Genomic DNA, 19,572 nt, shown 5'->3' with positions numbered 1-19,572 from the left:
GGTGGAGCGGCGGACTTCGCCCAGGTGGGTTAGCGCCGCCTCCGGTCTGTCCACGTTGATCGGTAGGTGGCCTTGGGCTGGGTGTCTGCACCTCGAGTCGGGGTCAACCGTCGCTATGGTTGCGGCAGTTGTCGCCGCGGTGACGGCTGGCGGGAGCGGGCTCCTTTCCCGGAAGCCGCTCTGCCTGGTTAGCGGTCCCTCGTGGTTTTGTGGCCCGGTTTCCCCGTCGCCTGTGCTTTAAGACGAAACAGTCGTGTGCGTAGACCGAAGCTCCGCTGTCTTCTGTAAAAATGACTGTGAATAGCCTTCTGGTTCCGCCGGAGCCCGGGGAGGCTTGAGGGAGGGAAGCCACGCAGGACGGACGTCCGAGGTGGGAGAGCGGGCGCTGGTACCCGCTCTGCTGGCTTCCGCGGCTCCCGGGTCGGAGGAGGAACCCCTTCCCCGGGTAAAGTCGGTGCCGCCGGGGCGCTTTGCAACCTTTGGCAGAAGTCGGGGCAATTGAACACTTGCTGAAAGAGGCACTGACTGGTCATACGTGATAACATCTTTATCAAGAAGGAAAGGTGTCATTGTAAGGTCTACTAAAAACTGTGGCCTGTAACGTTCCCGGTAAAGGGTTTATGGTTTTGCTAAGCGAGCCCTGGCCATTGTGTATGTGTATGTATGTGTATTTAACACACTTTTAAAATGCTTTTCAGGCCCTCGGAAGCTTAAGGACCTTCGAGGGGCCACATTATCCTATTAACTATCCTGAAACCCAATCATAGGTATTTTCCTCGTCCCCCTCCCCCCTCCACCCCCGCTTTGCTTTCTCCCCCCTCAATGTCCTGGTGCTCACATTCCCTCCTTAATTCCAAAGGTATAAAAGGGACTGCAAAACTGTCATTACATGGGGGGAAAAAAGGAGACATATGTAATACTCTTTGTAATACTTTAAGCAATAAAACAAATTTTTAAAAAAAAATTGTTATGAGAAGAAAAACATACTGTCATTGCCCTGAGCAATGTTGAGATCTCGCTGCCATCAGTTTGGCTCAGATAAACTCTAATATGCTCTTGTACAACTTTTCTACAGGTTTGGACATTCTTATGTTGATCCTGGTAGCTTTGGTGTTTTTTTTTTTAATAAACAAGTGAACCATACAGATTGTCAACATGGGACGAAGATCCACATCATCCACCAAGAGTGGAAAGTTTATGAATCCCACAGACCAAGCCCGTAAGTATCCGTTAATGAGGATGTTGAAGAGAAGCGGTAGAAATTGTAAGCATTAGGGAATCTATTTCATGATGTCCTAATTACGAGATCAGCAGTGCTAGGAGTCAGTTGTGTGAAGTTATCCAGTGTTCTTGTGGGCACATGATTAACACTTCAAACATACAAAAAAAATTCACACCCCTATTTCTAATTTGATTGAATTGCACAGTAAAATTAGCTTAAAGCGGTGGTTCTCAGCCTTCTTAATGCCGCAACCCTTTAATACAGTTCCTCATGTTGTGGTGACCCCCAACCATAAGATTATTTTTTGTTGCTACTTCATAACTGTAATTTTGCTACTGTTATGAATCGTAAAGGCGACCCCTGTGAAAGGGTCGTTCAACCCCCAAAGGGGTTGAGACCCACAGGTTAAGAACCGCTGGCTTAAAGCTTTCTTTTTGTATTCAGAATTGTGAACAAATTAGTTTTGCAGGTTCTTTAATATTTCATGGCATCTTTTTTCTTTGTGTTCCTAATTCTTAAGAAAACAAAAATAATGTTGACATTTTTAGTTGGCAAAATTAGAAGGGTGCTAGTAGCATCCAGTAGGTAGAAGCCAGTGATGCTGCTAAAGAATCCACAGTGTACAGGACAGCCACCCACAATATGAATTATGTGTGTTGAGAAAATGCTATAATAATGGTCACAATTTGAAAGGTCTGTATTCTCTCTTTCTCAAGGAAAAGAAGCCCGGAAAAGAGAATTAAAGAAGGTATGATTTCAGATGATCAAATTTGTCACATCTTACATTTGGAATTAGTGGATTTTAATATGACATTTTCAATTATTTGCCAGAAAATATACTTTATACTTCTTATAATCCATAAAATTTACTAATCCGAAATACCATATAAGTGCTCCTTGACTTAAGATGAGGTTACTGTTATGTCCTGATAAATCCATCATAAATTGAAAATATCTTAAGTAAAAATGCTTTTAATAGCTTAGCCTACCTTACCTTAAACATGCTTAGACACTTACATTAGTCTACAGTTGGGCAAAATCATCTTGCTGCTGCCCAGCATCCTGAGAGAGTATCGTACTGCATACGGCTAGCCCAGGAAGGGATCTAAATTTGAAGTACAGTTTCTACTGAATGCATATGACTTTGGCACCACAGTAAAGTCATACCATGGGAAGTCAGGGACCATCTGTACTTGGAAACTGAAATAAGTAACCTTGCAGATAGCTCACAATGTGTCACATTGTTTACTTATTACCTTTCCCAGTGAGCTAAAGAAATACCTTTGAAGTAACTGTTTTGTTAGTTATTATAATATGCTAGTTTGTTAATAGCTACTGAACTAGTGAATGAAAATAAATGTGATGCTGAATTGTTCATTTTCCTGGTTTTGTAGATGATGAGTTTGTGACAAAGTGCTTCCCAGAATAAGGAAGGATTTACTTGTTAGTATCCTGCCTTAGCATGTTGAGAAAATGTTAAGATTTTAATTGGTTTCAATTGTGTATTCTTGTTGCATTGTTTAGCATTAAAATCCTGCAAAACTTTGCTGCTATGTAATTTTAGAATGTAGCTGAAACCTTTGTTTATTAAGTTAAAAAGCTAAAATATTTTAAGTGACTGCTTTAGGTCTCACAAATACTTGCCTCAGAAAGCACATCTAATAAATAACACTTATTTAACTCTTTTGTCTAAATTTGAAACATTTCTTTAGAGTGAAAAGTTACATAGTTCTGTTTCTGGTGGTTGAAACCAGATCAGAAACAAAGAAGTTCAATCCCAGTTTAAATAGATTCTTGAAGCAGATTGAAATAAAAACTCATGAGTGTCCAGCTTCTTGACATACTGCTCTTTCCTTTTCCTAAGAACAAAAAACAGCGCATGATGGTACGAGCTGCAGTTTTGAAGATGAAGGATCCCAAACAAATTATCCGGGACATGGAGAAATTGGACGAAATGGGTAAGAATTTATTAAAGGGCTAGATTTTATGGCAGGAATAGCAGTGTGATACACAAAGGCACGCAAGCAGATGAGTGAAGCAGAGCAGGCATAAGAAAAACTAAAGCATGGTGGCATTTGACCTTTGAATTTGTTTTTGATATCACAACAACAAAATGGGCTGGTGGGAGTTAATTGTAAACTGAAGATATCATCTGGAATAAGAGGGAAGCCATTATTTAGCTTGCGCTTATTGTTACGAGGTAATAAACACCCACTTGGCCAGCTCATTGTTTTTGAGAGAAGACAGAAATCTGGCTTCTGAAATCACCTTGGGGTTTTTTGTTTGTCTTGTTTTTTAATTTTGACAGTTACCGAGTAAATCTATTAGGCCCCATAAGTATATCAGTTTCCCATTTTTTCCAATGAGATGATCCAAAGATACTTGACTACTTAGTAAGGATGTAACAGAAATCATCAAATACTTAATATCAATTGACATATTGGCATCCCTCCCCTTTTTTTTCACATTTCATATTTTTATTCAGTCTCTATAGGAATCTTCATTATCACTGCTTTGTCATAACTAGAATCACATGAGGTACCTAGATGTTATCTTTCCTTGCATCTAAGGTAGATAGAGAATTGTGTGTGATTCTGCCACTGGAAATTTATTCCAATCACAAATACTTATTTTCTTAATATTAGAACATGGGATTTTTAATTTTTCTTTTTTTAATAGAGGTGTCCCAACATGCAAAATTAGTCAACTCCTTTGTTCTTTTCAGCTGTCGGGTTTTTGCCACTCTTCTTCCTCTGCCACCACTTTTTAATTACATATGAAAGTGATCTTTATAAGTTTTGTTTACAAAGGTACCCACAATATTTCAGTGTTTGCCCCAAAACAGTAAGTTAAAGAATTACAGTGGATCTCCTTGATGATGCATTAAATGGGGGTCCCAAAAAAATCCAGCTTTATGTGCATGCAGTATTACAAGCATTCTAAAGTAATTTGGCAGAGCCTGTGCACTAACCTGGGCAAGAGTTCTGGGCCAGGCTGCATGATGCCAAATCTTTCCCAGTTCAGCTGTAACTGATCCACTTGTTGCCTCTGGTCTAAATTCCACTAAGGACAAATGCTGTCCTCAGAGTATCAGGATATTACCTATTAAATGATCCTGCATTGATTTAAGAAGTTTAATCGCACCAGGAATACTATGGTGTAAGACAATACCCTCTGGTTTTGAATAAATTGACAAGGTTAATAGTTAATGAGATTTAGGGAAGAAGATAATTAAACTTGTTATTCTTTAAGGAAAAGGGAGAAGGGAACACTATATCAGCACTCTAATTACAATTTAGAAAACTCAGTACAAATTAATTTAACCAGAAAAAAGAAATTATACATTGACTCCCATAATTTGGAAATCCCTGGGGGCTGCTGACCTCAAAAACCCAGATATCATTATCAAGCCTATTCGTCTCTCTCTGGTCTTTTGTATGTTATCTTTATTCAGAATACTGCTAATGAATTTCTTGGGGTGGAAGGTAGAATAAGTATGGGAAATGAATGGTGGTTGGGAGACAAGGCCACACACAGATAGCTCTAGGTTTATTTCATCTCATCTCTGCTTGTGAAAGCTTCTCTCTCCCACATCTACGTTTTAAACCTCAGACAGGGATCTGGCCCCAGTTTGGATGGTGTACCATTTGATCTCTGAGTCAGTCACTGGCAAGGGTGATGGAGGAGGGCAGGTCTGACTGACCAGGCAGACTTGGGAAGAGAAGGTTATATGGCAGCGAGACAAAGAACACCATAGTTAAGTGATGAGCCAGACACGAAAGTGCCCAAGATCTCAGAATTAAATGACAAAGCCAGGGATATAGGTCTGTCTGGCTAACACTTACCTATATCAAGTCATTAGCATAGAGGAGTGAAAATTGATTTTTATTACAGTGATGATGGAAATTAATTAGGTGACATTTCTTAGGAAAATACAATAAATGGCCCTCTTTAAAAGGTGTAATTTTCACAAGTACCTATTGCAGTTCTTTAGAAATTGTAGAATATATTGGTGCCTAGCTCTCTTTTAAAAATGTTACCATAAAAATTTTTTATTAAATCATGTGGACAATCTAAATGAAGTGACCTTTTTGAGTTTAATTCCATACTCTGCTCTTTTCTCTCAGAGTTTAACCCAGTGCAACAGCCACAATTAAATGAGAAGGTGCTTAAAGACAAGCGTAAAAAGCTGCGTGAAACCTTTGAACGTATTCTACGACTCTATGAAAAAGAGAATCCAGATACTTACAAAGAATTGAGAAAGCTAGAAGTAGATTATGAACAGAAAAGGGCTCAACTTAGCCAATATTTTGATGCTGTGAAGGTAATTAAATTTCTTTTGAAAGAGAAACTAAAGTATTATATTTAGATTTGCTCTTAAACCTATTAATGGGAGAATTGATTGTTGAACCTCTTACTCTTGGCAATTTCTTATCAAACTGAACATATACAAGAAAAATTAATACATCTGCCAACACAGTAATAGACAAAAACTGGAAATTGCTCGGGTATTTTTAAATATCAAAAACAAAACATACCAAACTTCTGTAGTCATGATTCCATTTGTATGATATTGTAGCACAGGAAATAAATTGTAGTGGCAATTGTTTGGGATAGCATTAGGGATTAACTGGGAATTAGTATGAAAACATGCCTTTGTCAGAACTCATTGAATTTTAAATGTCATTGTAAATTTTGCCTCAAAATAAAGTTGTAAAAAACCAAATGCTATAATTTTTGTAAAGTAGGTAGTATGGGTCCCATTTACAGAAAAAGAAAACTAAGATAACTTGCTCAGTCATGCAGCTAATATGTGACAGAACTTCATCAAAGGCAGACTAATTTTAGAGCCCAAGCTCTGCCACTGGAAGTATACTGTTAATTCATATGTGTTATTTATCATCCAGAATATTAAATATGGTGACTTCAGTACTAGACACTTAGATAATTGGACTTCTCTAAACAGCAGCTATATCAAACCAAAACCAAAAAGAATTCATTGATACAGGGAGAAAAATAATTGGGTATGGTTCTTTTAGAGGAGATAGATTTTTTTTCAATTTATTGACAGACTGGAAATATTGATTAGGCCTGTTCTTATTCTGTGACATTTATGTTAGGTGAAAAGCAAATCCCAAGTTATTCAGCTGACACTGAATTTTTAGTGTCAAGTTTGTGCATTACTCTTACCCTTCAACTAACAGATTCTCTCTGTTGCAGAATGCTCAGCATGTGGAAGTGGATAGTATCCCTTTGCCAGATATGCCTCATGCTCCTTCCAACATCTTGATCCAGGACATTCCACTTCCTGGTGCCCAGCCACCCTCCATCCTTAAGAAGACCTCAGCCTATGGGTAAGTTGTAGCATAATCAAATTGCATCTATTAAAAGGACCGCTGGACTATCTAGACCAGTGGTTCTCAACCTTCTGGCCCTTTAAATACAGTTCCTCATGTTGTGACACAACCATAAAATTATTTTCGTTGCTACTTCATAACTGTAATTTTGCTACTGTTATGAATCGTAATGTAAATATCTTATATGCAGGATGGTCTTAGGCGACCCCTGTGAAAGGGTCGTTCGACCGCCAAAGGGGTTGCAACCCACAGGTTGAGAACCGCTGATCTAGAGCCAAAATTAATGCAGCAGGAAATAAAAGACAATGTGAATATAAGCAGCATCTGAATTGATTAAAAATGAAATTTTAAAGTCCCTTGGAAATTGCTTAGAAGAGGAAGTAAATACCACTGTTAATGTGATACCTATAAAATTTTCTTTACAGACCTCCAACTAGGGCAGTTTCTATTCTTCCTCTTCTTGGGCATGGTGTTCCACGTTTGCCCCCTGGTAGAAAACCTCCGGGTCCGCCCCCTGGTCCACCTCCTCCTCAAGTCTTGCAAATGTATGGCCGTAAAGTGGGCTTTGCCCTGGATCTTCCCCCTCGCCGACGAGATGAAGACATGTTATATAGTCCTGAACTTGGTAAGGCGTGAATGTTCCTTTTGCTCTTAACAGCCTTTCCACTATCATTTTTTTTTGTTGTTGGCCCCGTTTCACATCTTGTTTACCACCCTCAGAATTTGGGAAATAAATAAGGATACCATATACATACTAAAGGATTGATAAATCATAGGATCTAGCCAAGTAAAAGCATCAAACATAACAAAGCATAGAACTGTTTATTGTGTTTCAAATTGGGCTATTCCTAGAAATACCACTTACTACCAATTCCCTAAGACTTAGCTATCTGTTTCCCTTTCAGCTTTGTCATCTGCGCTGAGTATTATTGTATAGTCACAGTGATTGTGTATATGTGTATGTATACAACCTTCTAAGTGTAATTTATTTTCAAATTTAAATTTTAACTATTGCCAAATGAAAATATTGTCAGACCATCTGAATAGCTGAGATCTACACAAATTTTTAAAACAATTAAATAGTTGTGTTACATAATGAGCATAATTTTCTGTGTTATGGAGCATCAGGTAAAGGAGGATCCAGTCATATTACTTGTTCCCTGTTCCCTCCTCCCTTTTCAGCTCAGCGGGGTCATGATGATGATGTTTCCAGTACCAGTGAAGATGATGGCTATCCTGAGGACATGGATCAAGATAAGCATGATGACAGTACTGATGATAGCGACACTGACAGGTCAGACGGAGAAAGTGACGGAGATGAATTTGTGCACCGTGATGATAATGAAAGAAATAACAATGAAGAAAAAAAATCAGGTATGTGCAGATGAAAGTTCCATGGTATTGATCAATAAGCAGGACACAGACTGAAGGTCCTGATTTATTAATTTATCTGTGGAAATAATTGTGAGCTCCTTGCAAGGAAGGATCATAGCTGTATTCTTTATATCTCAGCTATCTCACAGTTCTTGACACATATTAAGTACTAATGGATGTAAAAACAAGCCGTGCATATAATAAAAATGTCTATGTAATAAAGTTCACTCTTGGGGGAAAAGATAATAGCTATTCAACATAAAGATGTACTCATGGGCATGTACAGGAAAAAAAGGATAAAAACCACATAACTATATGGGGAAAACCACATTCACATTTTTGTTTTCTAATAAGTCTATTTGAATATCTACATTTGAAGCCCTTTAAATTATGTGTGATCATGGTATATTACATGAACTAGAACCATAATTATACAAATAGGCCTTTGAGTAGAGTCATGACTTAATGGAAACAGGTTATATCCATAATGTATGTTATGTGTTTGATTATTATAAATTCAGACTGAGTTAGGTGTGATTTTAAAAAGTAACTGACATTCATCAAGAAAATTTCAGCCATTGTAATAGGTACAGAGCATTATAAAATGTATAATGCATCGCACCCCAGTAGTCTTAGAGCTTCTTTTGGAATTACTTTTGTAGCCTACACTTCTGAATTTATATTTTAATAAGACTACCATTAGTATTTATAACGATGACAATTTTTTCTCCTGTTTCTTACAAATTATGGTTGCAAATGAAAAAGCTAGTTTAAAAGGGTGGATAGAACTGGTAATGAAAAATTATGGGCACCCTTACTATGGAGCTAGTACTAGAAAGTAGAAAGCCCTTAGAGCAGCGGTTCTCAACCTGTGGGTCGCGACCCCTTTGGGGGTTGAATGACCCTTTCACAGGGGTCTCCTAAGACCATCGGAAAACATATATATAATTACATATTGTTTCTGTGATTAATGACTATGCTTGAATTATGTTCAATTTGTAACAATGAAAATACATCCTGAATATCAGATATTTACATTACGATTCATAACAGTAGCAAAATTACAGTTAAGAAGTAGCAACGAAAATAATTTTATGGTTGGGGGTCACCACAACATGAGGAACTGTATTAAAGGGTCGTGGCATCAGGAAGGGTGAGAACCACTGCCTTAGAGCCACAGCGGCTCCCATTTCTTCTTGAACTTTGGGATCTTTGCCTTATTTTCCTCTTTCTGACAACTGGTTTTTTTAACATGTACTTATCAATGCACACTTGGTGAGCAGTGCATTCATTCAGATAATATTTACTGAGTTTTTACTATATGCAAGGCATTTTTGCAGACACTAAGGATGTGGTGTAAACAAAACTAAAGCCCGCCCACATGGAACTCCTATCCTTTTGTAAATGTTTACCAAGAATGCTCCTAACACTGCATCATTTCATATGACATTGAAAAGTGTCTAGTGAATAGCCTTTTTGTCAGTTAAGAAGTTCCTTCTAGTTCTAGTTTTCTAAGAACTATAATACTTTTTAAGCATCTGTCAGAATGTTAAGTTTTTTATTGTAATGAACTGCATTATGGCTTGCCTAGGGTAAAAGGCGAAGGATTTACATTATAGCTTTATGATGTTAAACCATCTTGCATTTCTGGGACCAATCTTATGGGTTTACAATTTCCTTTTCTTTTTTAAACTGTCATTCAATTTGCTTATAGTTTATGTGGGCTAGTAGGTTAGTTTTGGTATCATTTATGATAGCATTTTGATTTCATTTAATATTATGCTAGTTTTATGAGTTCTGGGTAGCATTCCATCCTTTCCTATGCCCTTTTACAGGAAATTTTTGTAACGTAATGTTTGGTGAATTTCTTTGTAAATATCATTTTAGCCAAGTGCCTTTTAGTGAGTGAATCTTTGATTCCCATTTCATTTTTATTTAGTCTGGTCATACCACTTCTTTTACCAATTTTAGAAACTTATATTCTTAAAAATTGTTTATTTTTGTCTGGTTGTTCAATTTTATTGGCATAAAGATGTTATTAGTATTATTGAAGTTGTGTTTTTTTTTAATCACTTTTAAATCACTATAGCATGTATTTACCAGCAGTTGGCACTTTATATACTACCTTTAATATGGCTCTCTCTATCTGTGCTTATCTTCCGCAAAGTTTTACAGGCAGCATTTGTGTCTAGTAATTTAAGGCATATGTTATTTAGTAAGCATTTACTGAATTTTGTTGATGCCAATTCACCCCCCTTTCTCTCCCTCCTCTGGCACCTTAGGTCTGAGTGTACGATTTGCAGATATGCCTGGGAAATCCAGGAAGAAGAAGAAGAACATTAAGGAGCTGACTCCTCTTCAAGCCATGATGCTTCGAATGGCAGGTAAGGGAGGGGAAGAGTAGTGAATCACATTTTGGTATTTCCTCATGCCAGTTTCTTTACATACGTTTTCCCAATTAGTATCCCATCCACCCTGAAATAAGTAACAAATCCTCATTTTACAAAAGGTAAGGTTTGGAGACATTAAGGTGCCCAAAGTTACACACAGCTAGTAAGTGGTTGAACTGGCATTTAAATCCAGGTCTGTCTTGTTCTAAAGCCTGCTCCACCGTGCTGCACCAGCACAGCAGAGTAGAATGCTACTTGATTCTTCCACATCTTAAGTATTTTATTGAAGAATCCTATTTGGTTGTTAATTTTAAGAAAGCATTGAGCATATGTCTTCAAGCATCACTCTTTTACAGGCTGTAAAAAATTAGTCAACTCCATTTACCTGGTTTAAAATTTCTTTTAGGTCAGGAAATCCCTGAGGAGGGACGAGAAGTAGAGGAATTTTCAGAGGACGATGATGAAGGTGATTCTGATGACTCTGAAGCAGAAAAGCAGTCACAAAAGCAGCATAAAGAGGAATCTCTTTCTGATGGCACATCTGCTTCTTCACAGCAGCAAGCTCCCCCACAGTCTGTTCCCCCTTCTCAGATACAAGCACCTCCCATGCCAGGACCACCTCCTCTTGGACCACCTCCTGCTCCACCTTTACGGCCACCTGGACCACCTACGGGCCTTCCTCCTGGACCACCTCCAGGTAAGCATTTCCATATTTATGAGTAAATAAATCCACATGTGGTTAGAGTGAAGTTACTCCAAAAAATATATCATTAGTATTGATGTTTTCTTATTTGTCCTAGCGCAATTCCTTAAGAAATCAAGGGTTCTCGAAGGATAGATAAGTGCAACTGGTTTATTCTTCCAGCATTGTTTGCAACTTAGTTTTCCTGATACCCATCGTTTTCTCCCAGGATCTTCCTTTTTCATCATTCTTTAGTTCTGATTCTAGCAGGCAAAATCTGGAGTATTTAACCAAGAGTTTATTTAATACTACTTTTTAATATGACAAGTTGACCCCATTTAAAATTGGTAGCCAGTGGTACTAGAACACAGTAAATATTATCTTATATCCTTTGGTTTGGGGATTATTGGATGTCAGTGTAATCTTTATAGTTAGAGACGAAAGTGTTAACCAGGTCTTTGGCTTAAAAATACAAAAAGTTTATTTACAATATGAAACAACGTATAGAACTTCTTGGCTTTTCATGATTTTATTCCTTCTCTACAGCCAATTAAGTTTTCTTCAATTGAGTTCATCTTTTTCCTATGGTTCAAAGCAAAATGACCTATCTTTTGTCATTCTCAGTGGTCCTTGTCTTTATCTTAATGAGTTTCAGGAGGTCATTAAAGCACTTTACTTTATAGTCCATTTTCAGCTCATGTTGGAATCATTTAAAAATTCTTCTCACCTTCATATGTTTCCAGCCCAACAGAGCTGTGATTGCGTATCCTTTTGGTCAGTGCTGGGAAATAAAGAGGTGATCCGAAAGAAATTCAGTACCCTGTCTCTGGTGCTCAGATATTTGTTGGATGAGTTCTGCTTCCACACATTTCAGTCAGTTTTTGAAGTTATCTGATTTCAGGTTAAAGTGATAATCATACCACATTTGAGTTACCTTTATTTATATCATGGTTACTGCTTGATATATATTTGTTTGACATGAATTTATTTTTATCTTTTCAGGAGCTCCTCCGTTCCTGAGACCACCTGGAATGCCAGGACTCCGAGGGCCTTTACCCCGACTTTTACCTCCAGGGCCACCACCAGGCCGACCCCCTGGCCCTCCTCCAGGCCCGCCTCCAGGCCTGCCTCCTGGCCCTCCTCCTCGGGGACCCCCACCAAGGCTACCTCCCCCTGCACCTCCAGGTAAAGCTTTTGATTTCCAGAGTGAACACTTGTCTACCGTACAGGGTGGGACAAAAGTAGGTCTACAGTTGTGATATGCAAACACAGTTTATTCTTGTAGCATTATTGATTAATTATTGTATCATTTTCTATTCAAGCAACTGTGAACCTACGTTTGCCCCACTCTGTATATTTTATTTGCTCTAGGACATATTTTCACATTTCAATAATCTGAAATGAAGGGGTATCTTAAAATGGTGATCTTAATTGCTATTATCCTGGGTTGAACTTGAGTTCTTTCATAGAGTATTTGCATCACTTCTGCCTGTCACTTGAGGGACTCTCCAGCCAGAGACCACTTTGGATTAAACTCTCCATTTGAGTTTTTAGTTCTTCATTTATAATTGTAGTGATTCCATACCTCTACATCAGTACCAACTTAAAGTACAAAATCACAAGGTGATGGTGTTTTTTTTTCTCAACCCAGTATCAGTGCTAGATATGCATTTCCTATGTTATTATGTGTGGCAAGTGTAATTTTTGGTTTATGGCACTGACCGTCCCAGTTTAATATGAAGGTCTTTTAAGCCCCCAGCTTGGACATTTTTTTTCCCTCTCTTAGTTGTATATGGAATATTTATGAGTTTGTATAAGCCGTAGCATCTTAGATTTGACAAAAATTGGTACTTAATATTCATTCATAAAAATGGCAGTTGAAGAAAATTAAACCTGCTATTCTTGGTAAAATGTTGATGGTATGTCTGAACCATCAGTGGAACTTCAATTCTTTTCCAGGAATGGTGACATATTGTGATCAGTTACAGTATCTTATTTCCCCCTCATGGAGTTAACCATTTTTGGGAAGAGGAGTGGTGTGGAGATCAAACCCCAACCTTGCCTGCACTATACAGCTAGAACAGACTCTTGAACTGTCAAATTTGAAATTTAACTATTTTAAAATCATATTTGAAACTAGTTGGTGTTTTCAGTTTTACTTTATATTTTAAAGTAGTATATTCTTAAGAGAAGAAAACACTACTACTATAAGTATAAAATACAGACTAAAGGTGAATATTGTTTTATAATAAATTCCTTACTATCAGAATATATTCAAGTTTCAAATAGAAAGCATGATTTCAGCTTATTTTATGTAAATTTTCCATTTTTTTTTAAAGTTGTCAGCCTGTTTTTAACACCTTAGTCGCAGTTATATTTTATTCCTGTCATGTTCATCAGCCTGTTTTCTCCTTCATTTAGGTATCCCTCCACCTCGTCCTGGCATGATGCGCCCACCTTTGGTGCCTCCACTCGGACCTGCCCCACCTGGGCTTTTCCCACCGGCTCCCTTGCCAAACCCAGGAGTGTTAAGTGCTCCACCCAATTTGATTCAGCGACCCAAGGCGGATGACACCAGTGCAGCCACCATTGAGAAGAAAGCCACAGCAACCATCAGTGCCAAGCCACAAATCACTAATCCCAAGGCAGAGATTACTCGATTCGTGCCCACCGCACTGAGGGTCCGTCGGGAGAATAAAGGGGCTACTGCTGCTCCCCAGAGAAAGTCAGAGGATGATTCTGCTGTGCCTCTTGCCAAAGCAGCCCCCAAATCTGGTCCAACTGTTCCCGTCTCAGTACAAACTAAGGATGATGTATATGAAGCTTTTATGAAAGAAATGGAAGGGCTGCTGTGACAACTTTTGATGCCCGAACACACTTCTGTTCCTATCATTGGTTCGTGGAAAAGAGGCTCTTAGGAAACTTAGGCAAAAGAGCTACTTTTATTGTCAGGGTATTTTCTAATTTCAGTTGAAGGAATATCTTAAAAGTTTAGCCTTGTTTGGAATTCACTGCATACAAGAGAGGGTATTTCACTCAGGCTAGGTCGGTTACTGAAGCAGTTCTGCTGCAAACGTCCATTCCCTTTCATACCACCACTTTCGTCCCATTTCTTCCCCTCCAGTCCTTTGGAACTTGTGATCTGGGGCATATTTGTTTTTGATTCTCTTGTGTGCTGTGGGCTCTGGAGTAGAGATTTTTCGGGGGAGGAAACAGTTTCTTTTACTCCATCTTGCCTTTTGTGTTTGTTTTTAATATTTTCTTGTAAATATTTTGTAATATTGTAGTGAAATGGATCACAACATCATTTCCTAATACCAAGCAAGACATGTGGGAAGAAAATGTACAATTCCTTAATTAAAATTATTTCCCACTGACCTAAACTTTTGAGTGTTTCATGAAATAAATGTTCTACCCCAAGATCCTCTGAGTTCCTAATAATGTATAAACATGTTATCTTTTTTATGATCAGAAAAGTACCTTGGGTTTAAAAGTACAGAATGAGAATCTTACTGAAAATGAGATTAAACTAAGTTTTAAAGTTAAGGAATAAAGAAGAGAAATAATTATTTTCCCTCAGAACTACCTTGTTGACTTTAAAAAAATTGAGAGGTGATATTTATTTCTAAGAACATATTTAGTCTTATCCTCAAAGATGACACTTCCCCCAGAGCTTTGTGACCTGATTAAATGGCAAATCTTTTGAAACATTTTCAAAACTATTAAATCAGAAAAGGTTACTTTCTTTTTTGAATGTGTTGAGTTTATTAAGCTTTTCTTTATAAAAGCACATACAATGAATAAGAATGCTTAATGATGTTAATATGCATTGATAATATTTTATTTTCAGAGTGCTTTAATCATCTATAATTCTGGGAAATGACTTTAAAAGATATTTTCGCCATTTTAGAGATGAGAGTATCAAAGCTGAAACGCTCATGTGATTAATCCAGTGGCCCAAATAGATAGTGTATTCCATAGGCAGACACACACATGCCTGCACACACACACACATAATGAAACAATGTATGCATTGCAATCAGGCTAGGCATACCTATTCTTACTTTCCATTATATCTTAGATCCCTTTCATGTGTACCTATAACATAAAAAATATTTATTGAATAATGTATGAAAGAGGGAGAAGTCATTGAATATGTGTATAATAAATTGTTAATACTGTAAAACTCAAAACAGTGTTTGGCACATGGTAAATATGTGTTTTTTAGAACTATATTTGCATTTCAGAATGAGACCTGTGGCTATGGGTAGGGGATAGATGGACTCCAGGGTGAAAGACCAGGGGTGGGAAGACACATGAGACCACTGCAGCCGAAGATGGAGAGTACCCAGACACCACAGGAGGGTGGCAAAGAGTTGAAAGATCTATTGCAGAGCTAGAAAGCACAAGACCGGATTATCAATTTAATGTAGGGAGTGAGGCAGAAGAGAAAGGGTCTCCAATTTAGGGCTCGGGTTGTGGGTAGCATCAGTAGGGAATAAAAGGTGTGCAGCTGTAGAGGAAAAGGATGGTAGAACAGCTAACATAGGGTGTTTACTGTGTGCCAGGCATCCTGCAGTGTTTCATGTGTATTAATTTAATCCTTACCCAACCCTGTGAAGTAGCTACCCATCATTTCCTTTATTTTACAGATGTGTCAATCAAGGGGTGTAATGAAGGGAATGGGCCCGGTTTGGGACAGGCTGCATTTCAGATCCCTGTGAGATAACCTCATGGAAATCTCGAGTAGGCTGGTGAAGTATGAAGCTCAGGAGGCAGGTAGAGGATACTATCATAAACACTGAATGAGAGAAAATACCAAAGGGAAAGAAGAGTGAAGCAGAAATTATAAAAATCACTGATAATAGTGATTGAGCTCTTACTATACACGAGTCACTAACTGCTATATAATAATCATTACCCTACTTTTAAAATATATTTTTATTGATTTTAGAAGGAAAGGAGAGAGAAACATCAATGATGAGGAGAGAATTATTGATTGGCTGCCTCCTGCATGCCTCCTACTGGGGATTGAGCCTGCAACCCAGGCATATGCCCTTGACCAGAATCGAACCTGGGACCCTTCAGTCCGCAAGCCAACAGTCTATCCACTGAGCCAAATGGGCTATGGCTCCCTACTTTTATGAATGAGAAAACCAAGGCTTAGTAAACATACATAAATGTCTACATTTTTATTGGGTTGAATGTTTTTTATGACAATTTTTTTAAATTATATGACAAGTTCAAATCAGGATAACGTCGATTTTTATTTGGACTGGGCAAGTGAGAAGCTGGATATTGGAGGAAGGGAGGAAAGTAAGGCCACCACATTTATTTAATATATACATTTAAATATATAAGTAGTATATATAAGTATGTAAATTTAAAATTATTAGAAATATATGGATTACCATGTTAAACTAAAATATTGTTACTCTATATGAAGACACACAAAAAGATAAAATCAAGATGAAAAGTCCCTTGATGAACATGAAAACAAGGGAATGTTAGAGGACTCGGATATTTCAAGTACATATATGTGGAACTGAAATACCCATGGACAGCAGCTCTCTTGCATGGTGCTCAGACACTGCAATATTTGCTTTGAGATGTCTGTCTACTTCCACTGCTCAGCAAGCCCTCTTCTCCGTGTCACACGTTTTCCTTTAGCTGTTGAGAAAGGAGGAGCAGCCCATGAACACGCCTGGACTGTTAGCCAGGCACTGTTGTTGCTAGGAGTTGGCTGACACAGCTACACAGTGGTTTATTGTGGAAATTTCCACAGAACACCAATACCAGACAAGGCCATTCTGCGGCTGTGAAAAATCAAAACAAGCACTCTGCAATCATGTCTGAACACAAAAATATGAGTTGTCAAAGTACAAAAATGACCAAACAGACCCCTATGCTGGCCAACATGCATTAACATATGCACCAATTACAACTTTAGCCTCATTCCATTTCTTGCATCTTATTAGAGGTATTTACCCAAATTATAGGCTTCCCTCTATTCCCAACAGCGTGCAATCCTGGGCAAAGCCCCAAAGTTAGTGAACACAAACCCAAAACCTATAATAAATCCCAATACCCTCTTAGTGAAACACACATCTTCCCACAGTATGTATTCTCTCTTGCTGCAAAGAGCAATAAACCCAACTTGTTTAACTACAGGCATGTTCATGGTGGTCTTTGGATGGAAAGCATAGATGAAAACAGATTCATCTAAAGCAGTGGTTCTCAACCTGTGGGCCGTGACCCCTTTGGGGGTCAAATGACCCTTTCACAGGGGTCGCCTAAGACCATTGGAAAACATATATAATTACATATTGTTTTTGTGATTAATCACTATGCTTTAATTATGTTCAATTTGTAACAATGAAATTGGGGGTCACCACAACATGAACTGTATTAAAGGGTAGCGGCATGAGGAAGGTTGAGAACCACTGATTCTAAAGCACTCAGTGCTGGGACCAGGACTCTCAACTCATGAGTAGCATGAATCTCTGTATGAGGTGCCAACTGCTCAGGGCTGGGAGGTTAAATTCATGCTGAATTGAGTTTCTGTATTTTGTTGAAGCACTTCGATGTTGAGTTTATTATGTATCCCTAGGAATAAGATCTCCCAGAATTTTTTGTCCAACCAGTATTCTTTGGTAAAACTGTTTTTAGTCTTCCCTTCCCTGTTTTCATTGCTTGTTAGCTTATTTAATATTTAGTGTTGTCTGTAAGAGGCAAAATCTGTAGGAAGAAGATAGACATAGGCCTGAAAAGCCTGTTTCTGAGCTGATCTCCAAGAGCTGAATATTTCAGAAGTTCTCCTCAGACCAGTGACCTTAGGACAAACTGTTTCAGGTGGCCATTTTAACTCTAATAGACTTCTTCCTCTTGTCTTTCTGTTGCTGAGAACTGGTTTGTTTAGTTTTTCTCTGCCTGGACCCATGGGTAATGACTGGCCATTGGCCAAGTTCTGGGGATCAGAAATTACACATCTTTACAAGACACTATTATTTCTCCTTTAATCTAAAACTGCACCTCTTCCAGGCCAAACACCTGCTTCCTTTATGTCTACTCATTATAAATTTGTACACCTATCTCTTAAATAGACACAACTTCATCACGGATCTTTTGGAATTGCAATGGTCACTTAAGCTTTTGACATGAACAAGATAGTTTATTTGAAAAGTACTTAACAGCAAAAGCAAATAAGCCCTCATGAGCAGACTGCCTGTCTGCTTCGTTTAAAAGAAAGATAATTTTGTTCAATGTAGGGCTTATCCCTCCTTCGTTTCCATAACTGGAATTAAGTTGCGCTGGCTTTTTAATTGCATGGCTTACTGAAATTATCAAGGACCCAAGTTACTATCCAAATGTGCTGTCATTCTCTTTCATGCATGCACTAGTGGCCCAGTGCACAGATTCATGAACATTGAAATTAGAAGAAATATTTTAATATCACTATTCATCCTTTCTCTATAATAGAAGTGTCAATCAAATTCATGATCAACAATGACAAATTGAAACACACGCATGCGAGCCAGCGAGAGCTTTATATGTATTGTGCATGCACGAGTCAACATTTATTTTTAAATTGCCAGTGCACGTCATATGTACCAGCCAGTCAATCAGTCAGCTGGATGGTTGAATGGATGGACCGTCAGTCACTTAGCCTTTTATATATATAGATATAGATAGATATAGATATAGATAGATAGATAGATAGATAGATGTAGATATAAATTAAAATCTGTTTAGATTAAAATCTGTTTTTCAACACCTAAAATTTTCTTCCTCTCCTTGGAGAAAAACACAAAATAAAGCTTTACCAGTGACAATTTCATATCTGCATGAAGCCAGGAGGCTTCCTGTTTTTTCTTCTTGTTTTTATGTTTTCTGTTCCTCTTACTCTCCATTTCCCTCTATTGAGATAATAAACATTATCTGCTTTATAAAAATTTAGTTTTAGAATGCTTAGCATTCTAAAATACCTACAGTGCCTTTATGATTTAGTAAGTTACCACTATTTCTATAATTTTTTAAAAAATTAAACTTCATTAAAATGTTTAAAAAATATATTCAACTACATGGAATAATAATAACGTATTTTAAAATGGTTTTTATGAATAATCTTCTCATCATTTATTAAAAGACAGTTTTAGTTGTCACCATGTATTTCTGAAAAGAGTAAAAGTGTATATATCCATCCTGATGCCATTAGTAAAGTGAGCCAGCTTGTCAGCATTTGCTGTGTGGGAAAATGTAATAACCTCTAAAGAAAGGTTTCTAGTTATATGTCAAAGTATAAGCAAATTAGGGGCTATCAAGGAGTGCAGCAATCCAAATGGTGAAAAATATCCCTTCACACTCTGTCTCCTGGTGTCCTTCAGGCCATGTCCTCCATCTCCTTAGTGACTCCTCTTCCTCTGCCAATTAGATCTCACAGACCCTCACATCCCATTTTTTATACTTTCCCTTACGTATCCACACATATATTCTATATACATATATGCTCTCGAGGTGATTTTGTCCACTCTGACCATTTTTAATCAC

The 19,572-nt window shown here is 37.8% G+C and overlaps 1 protein-coding gene and 1 long non-coding RNA gene across 4 annotated transcripts in view; one reads left to right on the top strand and one right to left on the bottom strand.

Annotated features, from left to right (window-relative positions):
- Positions 1–14,445, top strand: WBP11 (WW domain binding protein 11). 3 transcript variants are annotated; one of them, XM_006773249.2, is made up of 12 exons: positions 1–62; positions 1,076–1,219; positions 1,939–1,970; positions 3,087–3,180; positions 5,350–5,546; positions 6,443–6,576; positions 7,005–7,204; positions 7,762–7,953; positions 10,236–10,337; positions 10,750–11,040; positions 12,028–12,210; positions 13,447–14,445. In XM_006773249.2, the coding sequence occupies exons 2-12, from the start codon at positions 1,156–1,158 to the stop codon at positions 13,878–13,880; spliced, it is 1,923 nt and encodes a 640-aa protein (XP_006773312.1). In that variant the 5' UTR covers positions 1–62; positions 1,076–1,155; the 3' UTR covers positions 13,881–14,445. The 3 variants fall into 3 exon arrangements, with proteins under 3 accessions (XP_006773312.1, XP_006773314.1, XP_006773313.1); XM_006773251.2 differs by lacking the exon at positions 1–62 and adding an exon at positions 359–445; XM_006773250.2 differs by lacking the exon at positions 1–62 and adding an exon at positions 683–767.
- A 1,743-nt stretch (positions 14,446–16,188) lies between these two features.
- Positions 16,189–19,572, bottom strand: part of LOC107184585 — a 7,159-nt gene continuing 3,775 nt past the window's right edge. Inside the window, exon 3 of the long non-coding RNA XR_001515456.1 lies at positions 16,189–16,695. This is a non-coding gene — a long non-coding RNA (uncharacterized LOC107184585). The remainder of the gene's footprint in view (positions 16,696–19,572) is intronic.

The sequence above is a fragment of the Myotis davidii genome, unplaced genomic scaffold, assembly GCF_000327345.1.
Source record: "Myotis davidii unplaced genomic scaffold, ASM32734v1 scaffold205, whole genome shotgun sequence".
NCBI classification, from domain to species: domain Eukaryota; kingdom Metazoa; phylum Chordata; class Mammalia; order Chiroptera; family Vespertilionidae; genus Myotis; species Myotis davidii.
The sequence above is the reverse complement of the archived record's forward strand: the minus strand, read 5'-3'. Positions and strand labels throughout refer to the sequence as shown.

Excerpts from the sequence above, each read along its gene's own strand:
- WBP11 (XM_006773249.2), top strand. The coding sequence starts at position 1,156 with ATGGGACGAAGATCCACATCATCCACCAAGAGTGGAAAGTTTATGAAT. Across the intron at positions 1,971-3,086 it reads GGAAAAGAGAATTAAAGAAG|AACAAAAAACAGCGCATGAT; the intron begins GTATGATTTCAG and ends CCTTTTCCTAAG. Across the intron at positions 11,041-12,027 it reads TCCTCCTGGACCACCTCCAG|GAGCTCCTCCGTTCCTGAGA; the intron begins GTAAGCATTTCC and ends TTATCTTTTCAG.